The 16,901-nt window shown below is 47.4% G+C and overlaps 1 protein-coding gene across 2 annotated transcripts; it reads left to right on the top strand.

Moving 5' to 3' along the window:
• Nucleotides 1-7,127: 7,127 nt before the first annotated feature.
• Snx15 (sorting nexin 15) lies at nt 7,128-16,628 on the top strand. Of its 2 annotated transcripts, none has more exons than XM_006980683.4 (8): nt 7,128-7,877; nt 11,191-11,226; nt 11,431-11,551; nt 13,231-13,346; nt 13,450-13,597; nt 13,875-14,018; nt 15,393-15,650; nt 16,128-16,628. In XM_006980683.4, the coding sequence occupies exons 1-8, from the start codon at nt 7,779-7,781 to the stop codon at nt 16,217-16,219; spliced, it is 1,014 nt and encodes a 337-aa protein (XP_006980745.2). In that variant the 5' UTR covers nt 7,128-7,778; the 3' UTR covers nt 16,220-16,628. The 2 variants fall into 2 exon arrangements, with proteins under 2 accessions (XP_006980745.2, XP_042115589.2); XM_042259655.2 differs by having other exon boundaries at nt 7,782-7,877; nt 11,355-11,551.
• The last annotated feature ends 273 nt before the right edge of the window (nt 16,629-16,901 follow it).

Genomic DNA, 16,901 nt, shown 5'->3' with positions numbered 1-16,901 from the left:
CTACCCACAGCCCAGTGCAGGGCCAGCCCTGTTCAACAGACTTCCGTATCCCTCCCATGGGGCAAGCTGAGCCTCTGGCAAGGGAAGTGGCTGGGACCTGACCCCAGTCACCTGGCACCTCCATCCCTCCACCTCTTGTGTAAGTCCATATCCTGCCATCTTCTGTTGTTACTCATGCTTGAAAGTGAAATGCCCAGGGCAGAAACTGGCTTGTTTGTCCAGGGGTCCTGCCAGTCTCTCAAGGTCCTGATGCCACCAAGCCCAGTGGACTGTGTCCTAGGGTGTAGGGCAGTTACCTAAAGGGAAGTGATGACACACTGAACTTGAGCCTCACCCATGCCACCTCCAGAGAGGAAGAGGCCTGAGCAAAACCTGGGTCCTCAGGAAGGAGGGAACATGGGCAGAACTCGTCTGTCCTTTCCAGACAGACCTTGGGTGGAATTGCCAAGAAATTTAACCTCATGCAGGCTCAGCTCTCCCAAGACAGGTTCTCTCCCCACCCCCTCCTTTTCTCTCCTCTCCCATCTTCCTGAAATATGTATCTTCTTTAAATTTTCTCTTCTTTTTAGATGGAGTCCCTCTGTGTAACCCAGGCTGTCCTGGAACTCATGATCTGCCTCAGTCTCCCCAGCACTGGGATTACAGGTTTCCACCACCACTCCAAGCACAGCTGTCTTTGTGCTGATTAAATTGCACACCAAGACATCTAGGAACATACTCTCGTCACAGACTCTGGAGAAAGTCACCCCAATGCCAGCCTTTTTAGGCCTCGAGCAAGCAGGAAGAAATGAACTAGACATAGAGACCAGAAAACAGCAAGGCCGTGTCATCAAGGGACTGAGAAGAAAGCAAGGGCTGAGGTGGAACCTTCCCCTCACAGCCAACGGGCGGGAAACATGGGGCACAAAGCAGCTGCTACCTTTTCCTGCTGCTTCTGCTGGCATGTGGGGCATCTGGTGCCCCTCGAGATCTGTACAGGGCCAGGGACTGCACCGCTGTAGACAAAAGAGCTTAGCAAGGGCAGGGAGAAGGCAAGGGACCAGGAGCTAGGCCTAGTGGGGCCCCCCTGCAACCCCAGCCTTGGGGGAGAGGTGGGAGGCCAACTACACAGAGAGCTTGAGGCCGGCTGGGGCTCTAGGTAACCCCGGGCTGGCCTGGACCTTGCTGTGTAGATCAAGATGGCCTCCTTGAATGCAGAGATCAGCCCATCTCTGCCTCCCGAGTGCTGGGATTAAAGGCCACCACACCTCACCCCTTACTTCCTTAAGTTCCTCTCCAAACTTACTTTCTTTTAAGATTTCTTTTATATTCTTGTGTGCCATGCGTGTCTAAGGAGACCAGAAGGGGATGTTGGAGCCTCTGGAGCGGCAGTTCAGGCAGTTGTGAGCTGCCAGGCATGGTGCTGGGTTCTGAACTCTGGTCCCTAGAGGAGTAGCGAGCACTCTTTAATCACTGAATCTTATCTCCAGCCCCTTAGCAATCCCTTCTGCTCCCAAGATGAGTGGCTTAGTAGGCTCCATTCTGTTAATGGCAGCTAGTTGTCTCCTCTCAAGTGCTAAGCCAAGAGGGAGCATTCACACCCCCATCCCCTTCAAATTCATAAGCACTACCCATGTCAGTCACAAGTCAGCCTGAGGTGGGTGGGGTGATGGACCAGTGTGCTGCACTGCCTCCTCGTTCTGAGCACCAGTGATGGTCACCAGGGATTTGCTACTCTAATTTTCACAGAAGCATATCACTGGTGACAGTGGACTCACAATCAGCTTTCTGTTTAACCAAGTTTTGGGGCTTTTCCCACCTCAGCAGCCTTATGGTGGTTTAAATAAGAACGGCCCCCATAGGCTCATATAGTTGGATGCTTAGTCACCAGAGAGTAGCACTATTTGAAAAGGATTAGAAGGTGTGGCCTTGTTGGAGGAAGTGTGTCACTGGGGGTGGGCTTTGAGGTTTCAAAAGGCCATGCCAAGCCCAATGTCTCTCTCTTCCTGCTACCTGTGGATCCAGATATAGAACTCTCAGCTACTTCTCCAGCACCATGTCTACCTGTGTGCCACCATGCTCCCCACCATGGTAATAATGGACTAAACCTCTGAAACTGTAAGCAAGTCCCAGTTAAATACTTTTTTAAAATAAGAGTTGCCATAGTTATAGCGTCTCTTCACAACAATAGAACACTGACTAAGACAAGCCTCCTTAGATTTTTTTTTTTTTTTCAAGACAGTGTTTCTCTGAGTAGCTCTGGCTGTTGTGGAACTCCTGTAGCAGGATGGCCTGGAACTCACAGAGATCCACCTGCCTCTGCCCTCAACTGCTGGGATTAAAGGTGTGCGCCACTTTTGCCCGCATCTCCTCGGACTTTTCAATGGTTATTTTATCTACTCTTTCCCATTTGAAGATGGGATTTCTAGTAGTGGTGTAATATGCTAGAATCTACGTGTCTAGCGCGAACACTGTTGATAAACCTTCCTCACAAATTTGGGCTTCACCACACCAGTGTTCTGCCAGCATGCCCCTTGATCTGCTCCACTACAGTAGATACTGTTACAAGTACATGAAAAACTAGGCTCAAGCAGTTAAGGAAGGGAAATATGGTGATGCTTGTAATGAGACCTTTTCTGTACTGCCAGCCAGCTCCCAAATAATGACATATTATTAATTATGAAAGCTTAGCCTATAGCTCAAGCTTGTTCCTAATTAGCTCTTATAACTTAAATTAACCCATTTATATTAATCTATCGTCTATCATGTGCTGTTACCTCTCTTCCATCTTGTACCTTCTGTTTCCTCTCCATGTCTCCTGGCTTCTCCTGAATACCTAGATTCCTCTTCCTCCTCTTCCTCTCTCTCCCTAGAAATCCCACCTATACTTCCTACGTAGCTATTGGCCATTCAGTTTTTTATTACACCAATCACAGCAAATATATCTTCAAACAGTGTACAAATGTCCCACAACATCTCCCCCTTTTTGTCTAAATAAAAAGGAAAGGTTTTAGCTCTAAAACAGTAAAACTATATACAAGGGCTAGAGAGATGGCTCAGAGGTTAAGAGCACTGCTTGCTCTTCCAAAGGTCCTGAGTTCAATTCCCAGCAACCACATGGTGACTCACAACCATCTGTAATGAAATCTGGTGCCCTCTTCTGGCCTGCAGGGATATGTGCAGACAACACTGTATACATAATAAATAAATAAATCTTTAAAAAAAAACTATATACAGCCGGGCGGTGGTGGCGCATGCCTTTAATCCCAGCACTCGGGAGGCAGAGCCAGGCGGATCTTTGTGATTTTGAGGCCAGCCTAGTCTACAGAGCGAGTTCCAGGACAGGCACAAAAAATACAGAGAAACCCTGTCTTCGAAAAAAACAAAAACAAAAACAAAACCCAAAACAAACAAACAAAAAATATTTTACATATCTTATGTAAATTTTTTTTCTGAATTTGGTAACAAGAAAAACTGTTCAATCTTCAATCCCCATCAGAGATCCAAGGAGCATACAATATTACCTGAGTAAACAGGAAGTGCAGAGCAAGCAACTTCCAAAACTATAGAAATGACAGACATCTGGTTGCCTGGACAGTCACCCCAAGGTTCCTCTGCAATGCTGGGGCATCCATCTTTGGCCTACAGGCCTAGAACATCTAGCAGACTTTCCTGTGAAGCGGGGGTGTTGAAGGACTGTCCTACCTTGTCTTGGCAAAGTTCAGCAGTCGCTTTCTTTTGTGTCCTGCTTGTCCAATTTGGACAGCATACTGTCAGCAGTCAAAGCAAGGGCAGTTTCTTGCATAGTAGCTAACTATGCCACAATAAAAAAAACTCCAGCCAGGTGGTGGTGGTGGCAGCTGCGGCAGCGGCGGCCGCTTTAATCCCAGCATCCAGGAGGCAGAGCCAGGCGGAGCTCTGTGAGTTTGAGGCCAGGAAAGGCGCCAAAGCTACACAGAGAAACCCTGTCTCAAAAAACAACAAAGCAAATGCCATAGGGAGATTCTTCGATGCCCATCATCCTTTTCAGGAGTAGATTAGTGTTGCCAGGAGCAGAAGCAGCTCACTGTCATGAAAAGCCTTATGTTATTAAAACATCTTAAATGCATTTCTGTAGGTCTCTGAAGTGTTTAATGACTGTCTATCTAAAATATATCTCTGTATGGCTTTGAAAATATACCTAATATGACTATAAGTTTGATTGTAATAGATGACTAACTACTAACCTGGGTTTCTTAATTATCCTAAAAGGTTTATAATGATAGCTTTTAAGGACTAGAACTTTGTATTTTTAAATGAGCTACATAGGTACAATACCTTAAACAAGAATAGAAACATATACAATATAACAAAAATAACCTTAAATTTGTATCATTATACAAAAATATCTTTTTTTTGTTTTTTTTTTAAAGATTTATTTATTTATTATGTATACAGTATTCTGTCTGCATGTATGCCTGCAGGCCAGAAGAGGGCACCAGATCTCATTACGGATGGTTGTGAGCCACCATGTGGTTGCTGGGAATTGAACTCAGGACCCCTGGAAGAGCCAGTGCTCTTAACCACTGTGCCATCTCTCCAGCCCCCCCAAAAAAAATATCTTAAATAAGAGTAGAAACAGAGTATTCTCTAACAAAATAACCTTAAATTTGTATCAATATACAAAAAATACATACCAATGTAAAATATTTGAGATTAATATTTTCTTTTTAGTTAAAAGTAGATTCAAGGGCTGGAGAGATGGCTCAGTAGTTAAGAGCACTGACTGCCTTACCAGAGGACCTGGGTTCACACAACTGTCTGTAACTAATTCCAGGGGATCCAACACCCTCACATAGACATACATGCAGGCAAAAATACTAACACTAAACTTAAAAAAAAAAAGTAGATTCAATAATCTACCCTTTTATCCTATCATTCCTATACATCCCCTTTTTCTTTTCAGAAAGAGATCCTTGAATCCAACCTCCTTAGTTTCCTCTCTTACCATGACCAGTAACAACTTGTAACCAACTCTCCTAAATGATGACAAATATTCATAACCCACTGAATGACCAAAAATGTGGGCATTGTGTTCTCTAGACTGCTTCCTGTTGTCTGGGACGGGGTGACAGCATCTTTAAGGGGCCCTGAGAAAATGGGGATAATGGTCAAGTCCTGGGAGAGCTAGCTGTATTATTTTTTGTTTAGTCTCTGTGAGATGGGAAAGTGTAGCGCCCATCTGAAGTCCTGGCTGGAGTGGTACATGAGGCTAGACCTTCTCAGCTAGCAGCTTTGAAGTTGTTCTGGATGCAGATTTTGAGGAAACTGCAACAGAGGCATTCTGAGAGGCTGGATCACCTGGGCTACTTGTTTTTATTGGTGTCTGGTTTTTTTTTTTTTTTTCTGAAAACACAAACTTTTAATGGTAACATATACATCTGCATTAACACAAGTATGGAATGTGCAATGTGCACAAGTCAGCAAAAGATGATTTTTTTTGTTCTATGTTTGAGCAAGTAAAAGGCACCTGTCAACTTTATAAGTCCATTAAGACTGTATAAACAAACCTCTATGCATGCCCTATGAAAAGACGGCATGTAATAATAACTCTTGAGGACTCTGTAGCCAACAAAATGTATGTCTCATCAATCTTGGACCTGTCCCCATGTAGAGGGATCAGCATATACATCACCTGTCCTGTAGGGGTTTTTGTTTTGTTTTGTTTTTTCATGTCTGTAGTCAAGATTTTCAGGAGGTCTCCCCCAGTCAAATCTGATCTTCGTTAAATTTGAAGAGAAGCATAACTTTTTGTTTTCTGTGGAAACAAAATCATAACCTCCCCCCTAACGCAACATATTTTCTGACTTTTATTTTAAAATTAAGACATTTAAAAATATATAGGTTGGTTTATTTAGCAGTTTCCATGATCCAGTATCTCTCAAAAGCTATTGTTTTTTTGTACATTAGCACTGAAGAAATTCAAAGTCAACAAAACACCATACAGGATCAGATATCCTGTGTATTTCTCATCTTTACATGTCTTATTCTTTTTATACTAATTTACTGTCTCTTTAAAGACATTATTTTTAAACTATTTTTTTCTATGACTGTCTATACCCATTTTTTTTTTTTTTTTTTTTTTTTTTTTTTTTTGGTTTTTCGAGACAGGGTTTCTCTGCGTAGCTTTGCACCTTTCCTGGAGCTCACTTGGTAGCCCAGGCTGGCCTTAAACTCACAGAGATCCGCCTGGCTCTGCCACCCGAGTGCTGGGATCAAAGGCGTGTGCCACCACCGCCCGGCTTCCCATTTTTTACTGTATCTGTTTAAAGGTTTTCTTGGTCTGGACTGCTTTACTGCGTGCCTGCAACATTCTCTAAGCACAAGACAAACCTTAAACAGCCATGCCAGCGGCCGTGTGGCCTGGTGTGTTCCCTGACAGCCGAGCCTTACAGCCCCAGCTCTGAGAAGCTGCTGTGTCCGTGGTTTGGGCTGCTCAAGTGTTCTGCCGCACAGCAGGGCCTCCTCTACCACTTTCTCGGGCCCTGTGTGGATGTTCGAGCCCCACATTGAGTGTGATATGTCGTCAGTTGGACTTTCCTTTAGACTGCTACCTCACAAATAACTACACAGAGACTTACTATAATTATGAAGGCTCCGCCTATAGCTTAGACTTGTTCCTAACTATCTCTTATAACTTAAATTAATCCATTTGTATTAATCTATATTCTATCAAGTGGCATTACCTCTCTTCAATCTTGCACCTCCTGTTTCCTCTCTGTCTCCTGGCTTCTCCCACACCCTAGATTCCTTCTCCTCTTCCTTTCCCTCCCAAGGAATCCCACCTATACCAACTGCCTAGCTATTGGCCGTTCAGATTTTTATTACACCAATCACAGCAACACATCTTCACACAGTGTACAAATATCCCACAACAGATGCTTATCTGTGATCTCAGCATTTGGGAGGGGGAAAAAGGAGGATCAGAAATGCAAGACTAGCCTCTATTACATAGTGAGTTTAGAGGCCAACCTGGGTACCACCCGCCTCACCCAAATCTAAAGCAGTTATGGGGAATCCAAACAGCTATAAGCATTGTGACCTCAGTGCCTCTGTCACCATCCAACCTTTTCAGCATCAGAAAATGTCAATCATCCAGCCAATCCCGCACAGGGATGCAGGCAACTTGACTTGCCTCTTGCACGTTTTGAACACAATGAAAGTTGGGTGAATTATACCTACTCTTTGGCTGGAACCGGTAGTTCCAGATACTCAGGAAGCTGAGGCAGGAGGATGTTTTCAGCCCAGAAGTTCAGTCTAGGCAACACACTGGAGACCCTGGCTCAAAATAATTCATATAACAGCCTGAGATGGCGCAAGCCTTTTATCCCAGCACTCGGGAGGCAGAGACAGGCAGATGTCTGTAAGTTCAAGGCCTTCCTGGTCAACAGAGTAAGATCCAGGACAGACACCAAAACTACACCGAGAAACAGGGCAGAAGTTTCAGTGGTCTGTAAGGAGGGTTTATGTCCGGGTGAGATGGGTTCAACCACTTACCAAGATGAGGCCAGTTAGTAAAAACCTCCCCAAACAACCAACCAATTATTCTTTACCTAGATCTCTCCGCTTTACCAATGACCTAGAACTTGTCAGACACTCCCTTAACCACGCCCCCAGGCCGAGAACGGCTGTGTCACTTGCGACTTGGTCCCTGGACCCGAAGGAGAAGGACGCAGGCCCGAGCCTGGCGGCGGCAGCACACCGAACACGCGGAGCGGGGCCGACGTGCAGGAGGAGGAGCTTGCGGCCAGCTCGCTGTCATGTCGCGCCAGGCGAAGGATGACTTCCTGCGGCACTACACAGTCTCCGACCCCAGGACCCACCCCAAGGGCTACACGGAGTACAAAGTGACGGCGCAGGTGAGGTGGGACCCAGCGGGAGACCTACCCTTTTAAACAGCCCGGGACCCATGATGTACCTTAAAGGCAAAGAGCCGCTGGGAGGTCGCAGTTTGGCCTACAAAAATGGACTTCCCCTTTAAGAGGAGCCCGAGGCGGAGGACTTGGGTGTCTCACCACCTGGGGGCGGGGCCGGGGGTCATTTTTAAAGCCTGGGGATCACTGTTCCGTCCCGGCCAGGCTTGCATCCCCGCCCTTCTGCTAATTGTATCTAGATGCTGTCTGCGAATTTCTCAAAGCAAGGAAACTCCGGATTATATTCCTTCTCTAATCGCTTGGAGTAACTTTTGGTTATTAGCTCTGCTTGATACATAAAAGCCCCCTCCACACCTTTTTTTTTTTTTTTTTTTTTTCCCTTTCTTTGAGACAGAGTCTCTCTACTTATCCCTGACTGTCCTGGAACTCATTATGTAGACCAGGCTGACAGAGTGCTGGGATTAGGCGTGCGCCGCTGTGTCCCACTATAAAAAAGTTTCAAGGAGGTTTTTTTCTTTTTCATTAAAATATATGTATTTGTGTGGTTTAAAAAAGCTCACGCAATCCAAAAGGACTGAAAAAGTCTCCATCTTCACAACTGTCTCAAGAAGTAAATAAATGCTGAAGTTTGTAACGCTAAAACTTGAACACATAGAGACATGGAGGAAACTATCAAAATAAATCATCATGAAAGAATGCTTTTAGAATTTTACCCAAGGGCCTGTAACCATGGAGGCTTCTAGCTGCCGGAAGACTGCAGTACGTTTTCTTGTACCCCTTTTCAGCCAGGCAACTGTTTGATCAGTGCACCTGCCGACTGGTAAAGGAAGCAAACACATAAAAGTTGCTCCCAAGGCGATCTAAGTCAGAATCCTAGATGTTGGGGGATTATGCTTCTGCCCAATAACTTGCTTTGTTCCGTGCCAAAAAAATACAAACAAAACACTGTCTCTAGGAAGATGGCTGGAGGGTAGGAAGCTTTGGAAAGTATTCAGAACCCTTTCATACATGGCTTCCTGTTAGCTTTTTAGACCTAGTCACAATGCAGTCATTACACACGCATATGTTTTTTCTTTTTTTAATACTAGGGATTGAACCCAGGGTCTCCCTTATGCTAGACAAGTGCAACACACACACACACACACACACACACACACACACGCACACACCTCTCCAGTGCTGGGATCATGTGTGCCACCACACCCTGTACCTCCTTGTGTTTTATTTACTTTAATGTTTCTTTCTTTTCTTCTTTCTTTTTTTCCTTTTTTTTTTTTTTTTTTTTTTTTGGTTTTTCAAGACAGGGTTTCTCTGTGTAGCTTTGCACCTTTCCTAGAACTCGCTTTGGAGACCAGGCTGGCCTTGAACTTGCAGAGATTCGCCTGCCTCTGCCTCCCGAGTGCTGGGATTAAAGGTGTGCCCCACCACCATCCGCCTCTTTTTTTTTTTTTTTTTTCCCAAGACAGGGTTTCTCTGTGTAACTGCCCTGTCTGCCCTGGAACCCACTTTGTAGACCAGGCCTGCCTGTTTCCCAAGTGCTGGGATTAAAAGGCAGACCACATCCAGCTTATTTACTTAAAATTTTTAAAATGTTTTGGTTTTTTTTTTTACATGTGTGGGTGTTTTATCTGCATGCATGTCTGTGCACTGTGCATGCAGTGCCAGAAGAGGACAGAAGAGGGCAGTGGATCCCTGTGGACCAGATCGACAGGCCATTCCTGCTTCCTCTGCATCCAGCTGGCATCTCCCCCTTTCTTCTTTCCAGAGCTTTCTCTGGAAGTCCTACCTATACCTCCGGCCTAGTATTGGCCATTTAGCTTCTTCTTAAACTAATCACAGTGACATATATTTACACAGTAATCAAATATCTCACAACAAAGAGCCAGGCCTGGTAGTACATGTCTTCACTCCAAGTACTCAAGAGGCAGAAGCAGGCAGATCTCTGTGAGTTTGAAGCAAACCTAATCTATAAAGCAAGTTCTAGGCCTGCCAGAGCTACACAGGGAGACCTTGCCCCTCCTCCAAAAATGACCAACTTAAAAAAACATAAAGTTGCTGGGTGGTGGTGGCATATGTCTTTAATCCCAGCACTTGAGAGGCAGAGGCAGGCGGATCTCTTAAGTTCAAAGCCAGCCTGGTCTGCAGAGTTATTTCTAAGACATCCAGGGTTACACAGGAAAATCCTGACTCAAAAAAGAAAAAAAAAACACATAAAGTTGAATATGGGGCTACCTAGACAGATGTTTTTTGTTTTGCTTTGTTTTGTTTTTTTTTAAGATTTATTTACATGTTTGTTTGTTTATTTATTATGTATACAGCATGTATGACTAGAGGCCAGAAGCGGGCACCAGATCCCATTACAGATGGTTGTGAGCTGTCATGTGGTTGCTGGGAATTGAACTCAGGACCTCTGGAAGAGCTGTCAGTGCTCTTAACCTCTGAGCCATCTCTCCAGCCCTGCTTTGGTTTTTTGTTTGTTTTGTTTTGTTTTCTCCGAGACAGGGTTTCTTTGTTTACCAGCCCTGGCTGTCCTAGAACTGACTTTGTAGACTAGGCTGGCCTCAAACTCACAGAGATCCATCTGCCTCTGCCTCCTGAGTGCTGGAATTAAAGCTGTGCACCACCACTACCCCTTAAAAAAATCCTGAAAAACCAGGCGTCGGTGGCGCACGTCTTTAATCCCAGCACTCGGGAGCCAGAGGCAGATGGATCTCTGTGAGTTCGAGGCCAGCCTGGTCTACAGAGCAAGATCCAAGACAGATACCAAAACTACATGGAGAAATCCTGTCTCAAAAAACAAAAAAAACAAAAACAAAAACAAAAAATAGGTGTGCGCCACCACAGCCTGACTCCTAGACAGATGTTTTGTATCCTCACATTCCCCAGATGAAGATACACATGTACAAAATTTTCTCAGGAAGCTGAGGATGTAACTCAGTGGGAGAGTGCTAACCCAGGTCTGAAGAAGTCAATCCTTAGTACCTAAAATAACTGAATCCAGTGGTGTATGCCCATAATCCCAGCACTTGGGAAGCAGTGGTAGAAGCATTAGGAATACAAGGCTATCCTCTGCTACATAGCCAGTTTGAAGCTAGCCTGGGCTATATGAATCCCTGTGTCAAGAAACCAAAAAGAAAATTTGCTCAAAATCTTCAATCCAGGACCCTTTTATTCCAACAGGCACTATGTCCTTTGAAGGACACTAGGAGGCCTTTGGGGCTCCCTCAGCTTTTGGGGGGTAATGCAGTGTTGCGTGTTAGTCTCTGGGCTCACCTGGCTCTTGCCTTTCCTTTCTCAGTTCATCTCAAAGAAGGACCCAGAGGATATCAAAGAGGTAAGGCTCCTGGGAAAGAGGGACTGTTCCATATACAGAGCCAGCATCAGTAAGGGATGGTTGGTAACTTCAAGAACCCTGCCTTCTTCCCTGGCCTGTGCTGGAGGGGTATGTGCTGTCCTTCTCAGCCCCTAGGACATACTGAGCATGGGAAAGCCACTTTCCACCCATGCTGGTCCAGGTCAAGTCTCACATACCTCACAGGTGGTAGTCTGGAAGCGATACAGTGACTTCCGTAAGCTACATGGGGACTTGGCCTATACTCACCGCAACCTCTTCCGCCGCCTAGAAGAGTTTCCAGCTTTCCCCCGTGCCCAGGTGTTTGGTGAGTATTGTATCTGAACCTCTAGCCCCAGTGTGCAGGCAGATTTAGGCAAAGGGGACCTGGACTGTTGGGGGCTGGTGAATGTGGTCCTGCACCCTGAACAGACACTTTTGGAAAACTGAATGGGCTTACTGCGATAGTCTCATTGAAATATGGGGAAACCGAGGCTCAGAGCAACCTACCACTTATTGTGTGTTTTTTGTGTGATTATTGTGCTATTATCATTCCCATCCAGATGAGGCTCAGCAAGGGAAAGGGCTTTTGTCTGAGCCTTAGTCTGTTTTCTGTTGCAGTAATACAATACCACAGGCTGGATGCCTTAGTTATACAGAACAGAGGCTTGTTCTGACATATGGCTCTGGTCCAAGGTTCAGAGGCCACCTCTGCTGATGGTTCTGTTGCTAGCAGCACACCCAAGGTGACAGGGAGCATCACATGAGTGACAGAAACAAGCAGAGAACCAGGAGTCCATTAACCCATTAATTACAAGAGTTCTCCGACTCATGTGAATATTCCTTTATAAGGAGGTGAAGAATTGTTGGCAGGTCATGAAAGGCCAATGAGACCGTCATGGGGAGCAGGGTGGGGTGCAGGCTGTGCCCCAGCACAATAACTGGTAGAGTTAGATTACTCGCATGTAACTTTGGAGCTTTTTGTTGTTTTCTTTTGGTTTTTGTTTGTTTGTTTTTGGTTTGTTTGTTTGGTTAGTTGGTTTTTTGAAACAGGGTTTCTCTGTGTAGCCTTGGCTGTCCTGGAGCTTGCTTTGTAGACCAGGCTGGCCTCAAACTCAGAGATCCGCCTCCCTCTGCCTCAGTGCTGGGATTAAAGATGTGCACTACCACGCCCAGGTTTTTTTTTGTTTTGTTTTGTTTTTTTTTTTTGTTTTTTTTGAGACAGGGTCTCAAATGTAGCTCGGGTTAGCCTCCTTGACTTTCTGATGATCCTCCCACCTCAGCCTCCCGAGTAGGGGGGTGACAGGTGTGTGGTTATTATGCCCAGCAGTGAAACAGCCTCTTGCTTTGTGACCTTGGGCAAGTCACCTCCCTTCTCTGAACTTTATTTTCCTCCTGATTATATCCAAGCCTCCTCAAATGGCCTTTCTTGCCAGACATGATAGCACATGCCTTTAATTCCAGCACATAGAAGGCAGAGGCAGGTAGATCTCTGTGAGTTTGAGGTCTACATAGCAAGTTCCAGGCCAGCCAGACCTATATAATAAGACATTGTCATTAAAAAAATTTTTAAAAAACCAGGCGGTGGTGGCACACACCTTTAATCCCAGCACACGGGAGGCAGAGCCAGGCGGATCTCTGTGAGTTCGAGGCCAGCCTGGTCTACAGAGCGAGATCCAGGATAGGCACCAAAACTACACTGAGAAACCCTGTCTCAAAAAAACAAAGCAAAAAACCATGATTTGCCTCCTCCTGTCTATGGTATGATACCCTGAGAACAGGGAGCTTGTTTCTCTCACTAACCTTCTGGAGGGAGCATGAAGCAGGTGCGCATTGCACATGGAGAAGAATAAACAGAGAGGGTGGTGCCTGCAGGAGGAGCCAGTGAAGACTAAGGGGAGAATGGGGAGTCCAGCATTAGCACTTCTCAGGCAGAGCCAGGAAATGTGGGCTTTGGGAGCAGAAGCCCCTGTGGTCATTGCTGCTCTCCTGTCCTGGGGTCTGCAGGTCGATTTGAAGCCTCTGTGATCGAAGAAAGACGCAAGGGTGCAGAGGACTTGCTGCGCTTCACAGTACCCATCCCTGCACTCAACAACAGCCCCCAGCTCAAGGAGTTTTTCCGGGTAAATCGGCCCGCTCTCCCCACCTCCCCAGCACCTGTACAGCTTCCCTCCCTAGCAGCTAAGTTCCTGACTCCTCTCCCTTGCTGGCCTTTGTCTTTATCAGGGTGGGGAGGTAACACGGCCCTCTGAGGTATCCAGGGACCTACGCATCCTGCCGCCCCCTCTCATCCCCACGCCACCTCCTGATGAGGCCCGGCTACTCCAGCCACTGCCTGCAGAAAGGAGGGGCCAGGAGGAGTTGGATGTGCCAGGTATATCTGGGTCAGGGAAGGGAGTGAGTCCTCCCCGGGAATCTCAGGGAGAAGTACACGGGTGGGAAGTTCTACCACTCACCTGCAGGGGAACTCTGAAGAAGTTATTTTTCTTTTCTGGGCATTGGTTCGCTAATCTGTCAAATAGGCCAAGACCTAAGAGTGGCCTTGTCTGTACCCGTGGCTGCTGCTTCAAGGATTAATCAAGACAGAGATTCTGTTTTGAGAGCTGAGAAGCAGTGGATGCAAGCATTAATGTCCCCTGGTCTCTCCTCAGCGGATCCCCTACCATCTAGCCCTGCCCAGGAGGCCTTGGATCTTCTCTTCAGCTGTGACAGCACTGAGGAAGCATCCAGCTCCCCAGCCCGAGGGCCCCTCTCTGAGGCTGAACTTGCCCTTTTCGACCCCTACTCCAAAGAGGGTAAGGAGCAGGTGTGGGGCAAGAGGAGCTAAGGGACAGGAAGGGAGTACATGCCGTCTGGGTAGGCCCCTTGGCTGCTGCCCCGAAGCCAGGGGGCAGCCTCCTAAGCCCTCCTCTCTGAGCAGAGTCTGGGTAGCACAGCATCATAGTGTCATTGCTCATGGACCTGCTACGGCTGGCCGTGGTGGCACATGCCCTGCATCCCAGCACTTGAGAGGCAGAAGCAGAGGCAGGAGGAGCTGTATGAATTTGAAGCTGGCATGGTCTACATAACAGTCCAGGGAAGGGAGGGCTACAAAATCTCAAAAACTAAACCAAACGAACAGAAAGTGGGACCTTGTCCTAGTCAATGGGGAACAGTCTAGTCTGGGCCTGAAGAGCAGTCAGCACTAGACCTCCTATGAGACCCGGGGGCTGTCAGTCAGGCAGCTTCCCCATACAGGTCAGGGTACTGACCTCCTACTTGCAAATGCCTAGCAGAGAGACACTGAAGCATTCTTTATTCTAAAATTCAACGGATTCACGCTGTGATGGCTGGGGACCTGGCTCAGCCGTTGCAGCGCTGTGACTGAGCTGGGGACAGGGCTCAGCCCATGCAGCGCTTGGCTGGCTGCACAGAACCCTGGGTCAAACAGCCTGCTGACTTGGACTCCCATGATAGATTCTGGCAGGGTGCCCTCCAACCTACACACACACACACACACACACACACACACACACACACACACACATATGTCATGCTATCTTTAAGAGGAAAGCTGGATACGGTGGCACACACCTTTGATGCTAGCACTCAAGGAGTCAGAGCATGTAGATCTGTGGATTCAAGATCAGCCTAGGCTATATAGCAAATTATAGAATAGCCAGGTGGTGAGAGCCTGTCGTTACTAAAACACACAAACGGAAAAGGTAAGTGGCACCTGACTAAGTCCCAGCACTAGAGAGGCAGAGGCAGAGAGGCCAGGCCAGTTCAAGTCATGGGCCAGGAAGAGGGCTGAGGGTGACAGCAGCCGCCTTGGGAGCCTGGCAACCTGAGTTCATCTCCAGAATCCACCTAGGGTGAAGAAGAAAAAAAAACCTCCCCGAACTTGTCCTCTTCCTCGACATGGGTGCCGCAGCACACTCAGGCCTGCTGTCGCTCATGGATGCAACAACAATAATAAGCTAAGCTGTCCTAACAGCTCCTGAGCCAAACCAAGCCAACAGGACACAACTGGTTTGCTCTGCTCAAGGGAATCCTGGACTTTCCAGGCTCTGTTCCCGTCCAGTGGGGACAGTTTTGTGTCCTGATGAACAAAATAAGCCGGGGGGCGGGGAGATAACAGACCCTGGGAAAGAAGGCCAGCCCGGCTTGAATCCTCCGTGTTATTACAGAAAGGACAGGCCCCAGCCCCACCCACACCGGCGAGCTGGCAGCCGTGGCGGTGCAGTCCAGAAGACTGGACCAGGAGCCCTGGGAGCCAGGGGGCCAGGAGAAGGAAGAGGCAGAGGATGGAGAGCCCGCCCCAGCCTATCTGAGGCAGGCCACAGAGCTCATCACTCAAGCCCTGCAGAGTGAAAACAGCGGCGCCTATGCAGAGGCGCTCCAAGGCTACCGAGACGGGGTGCACATCCTGCTTCAGGGAGTCTCGGGTGAGTGCCGCAGTGAGGAGCCCGGAAGTGAAAAGCAACGGGGTTGGGGAGATGGCTGGGTGGGTACAGCGCTTCTATGCGAGCATAAGGAACTGAATTAGAATGCCCAGAACCCACTCAAAGCGGCAAGACGGGAGGCAGAGACAGGAAAGTGCCCGGAAACTCCAGAGCTGGTGAGCCCGGTATTTGTAACAGAACAGCGGAGACCAGGTCTCAGACATGGTGGAGGAGGAGACCTGCATCAGAGGTTGACCACTGACCTGCACACGTTCACTCTGACAAATATACAAAATATTTCAAAGAAACAAAGAAGGACCAGGAGCCTTCATGTCTCACAGGTCAACCAGAGACCTTGGGCCGAATTTTCTTTCCTTTTTTAATAGCCTCATAAAATGGGAAAGACACTAGGACCCAGGGCAGGGTGGGGCGCATGCTGGCCAGGGGTTCTGAAGGCAGCCGGCCTTCTGCTCTCTGCAGGTGACCCCTCCCCTGCCCGCCGGGAAGGTGTGAAAAAGAAGGCAGCTGAGTACCTGAGGCGGGCAGAGACCCTCCATGCGCACTTGCCTTGAGGGGTGGACCCTTCCGGGATGTCAGCTCCTGCACTGCCAGCCTCCTCCACTCCTTTCCATGGGACCCGGCCCTGTTTCCTGCTCTTGTAACCCCAGGGGCCATATCTGTTAACTGGATCAAGTATGAGAAGAGCAAAGACTCATCAGCTCTGACCTCTCTGTCTTATGCGAATGGCGTGTGGCCACTAATCTCTCAGTTCACCCGTCTAGAGCCAGGGTCTGCAGCCTCTACACTCGGCCTCCAGACCTGGCCCACTGCCTTTTTTTGTAAGGCCCTCAAGCTACAAGGGGTTTTCCTTCTTTTGTTGTTGTTGTTGTTGTTGTTAATGGTTGGAAGGAAAAGGATTCTTTGACCAGTGAAAAATTTATAAAATTTAAATATGTGTGAATAAAAACGAGTCAGAACACATCCAGGTCCGTTTGCTTATTACTGTCTATGGTTGTACCAACTGAGTTGAATAAACTGTGTGTGTCTAGGAGTGTGTGGCTCACGCCTTTAATCCCTGTACTCCGAAGGCGGGGCAGGCGGATCTCATTGAGTTCAGGGTCAGCCAAAGCTATATAAGGAGACGCTGTCTCAAAACACAACGCTTAGGGAGGCTGTCTCCAGGGAAACGATACAGAACGGCAAGCCCACGGCACTAGTTTCGTGTGTTAAAGAGATAATGGAGAGATACACAAA

This window comes from Peromyscus maniculatus, chromosome 1 (genome assembly GCF_049852395.1).
Source record: "Peromyscus maniculatus bairdii isolate BWxNUB_F1_BW_parent chromosome 1, HU_Pman_BW_mat_3.1, whole genome shotgun sequence".
Taxonomy (NCBI): Eukaryota; Metazoa; Chordata; class Mammalia; order Rodentia; family Cricetidae; genus Peromyscus; species Peromyscus maniculatus.
This window is presented reverse-complemented; position numbering and strand designations above follow the sequence as displayed.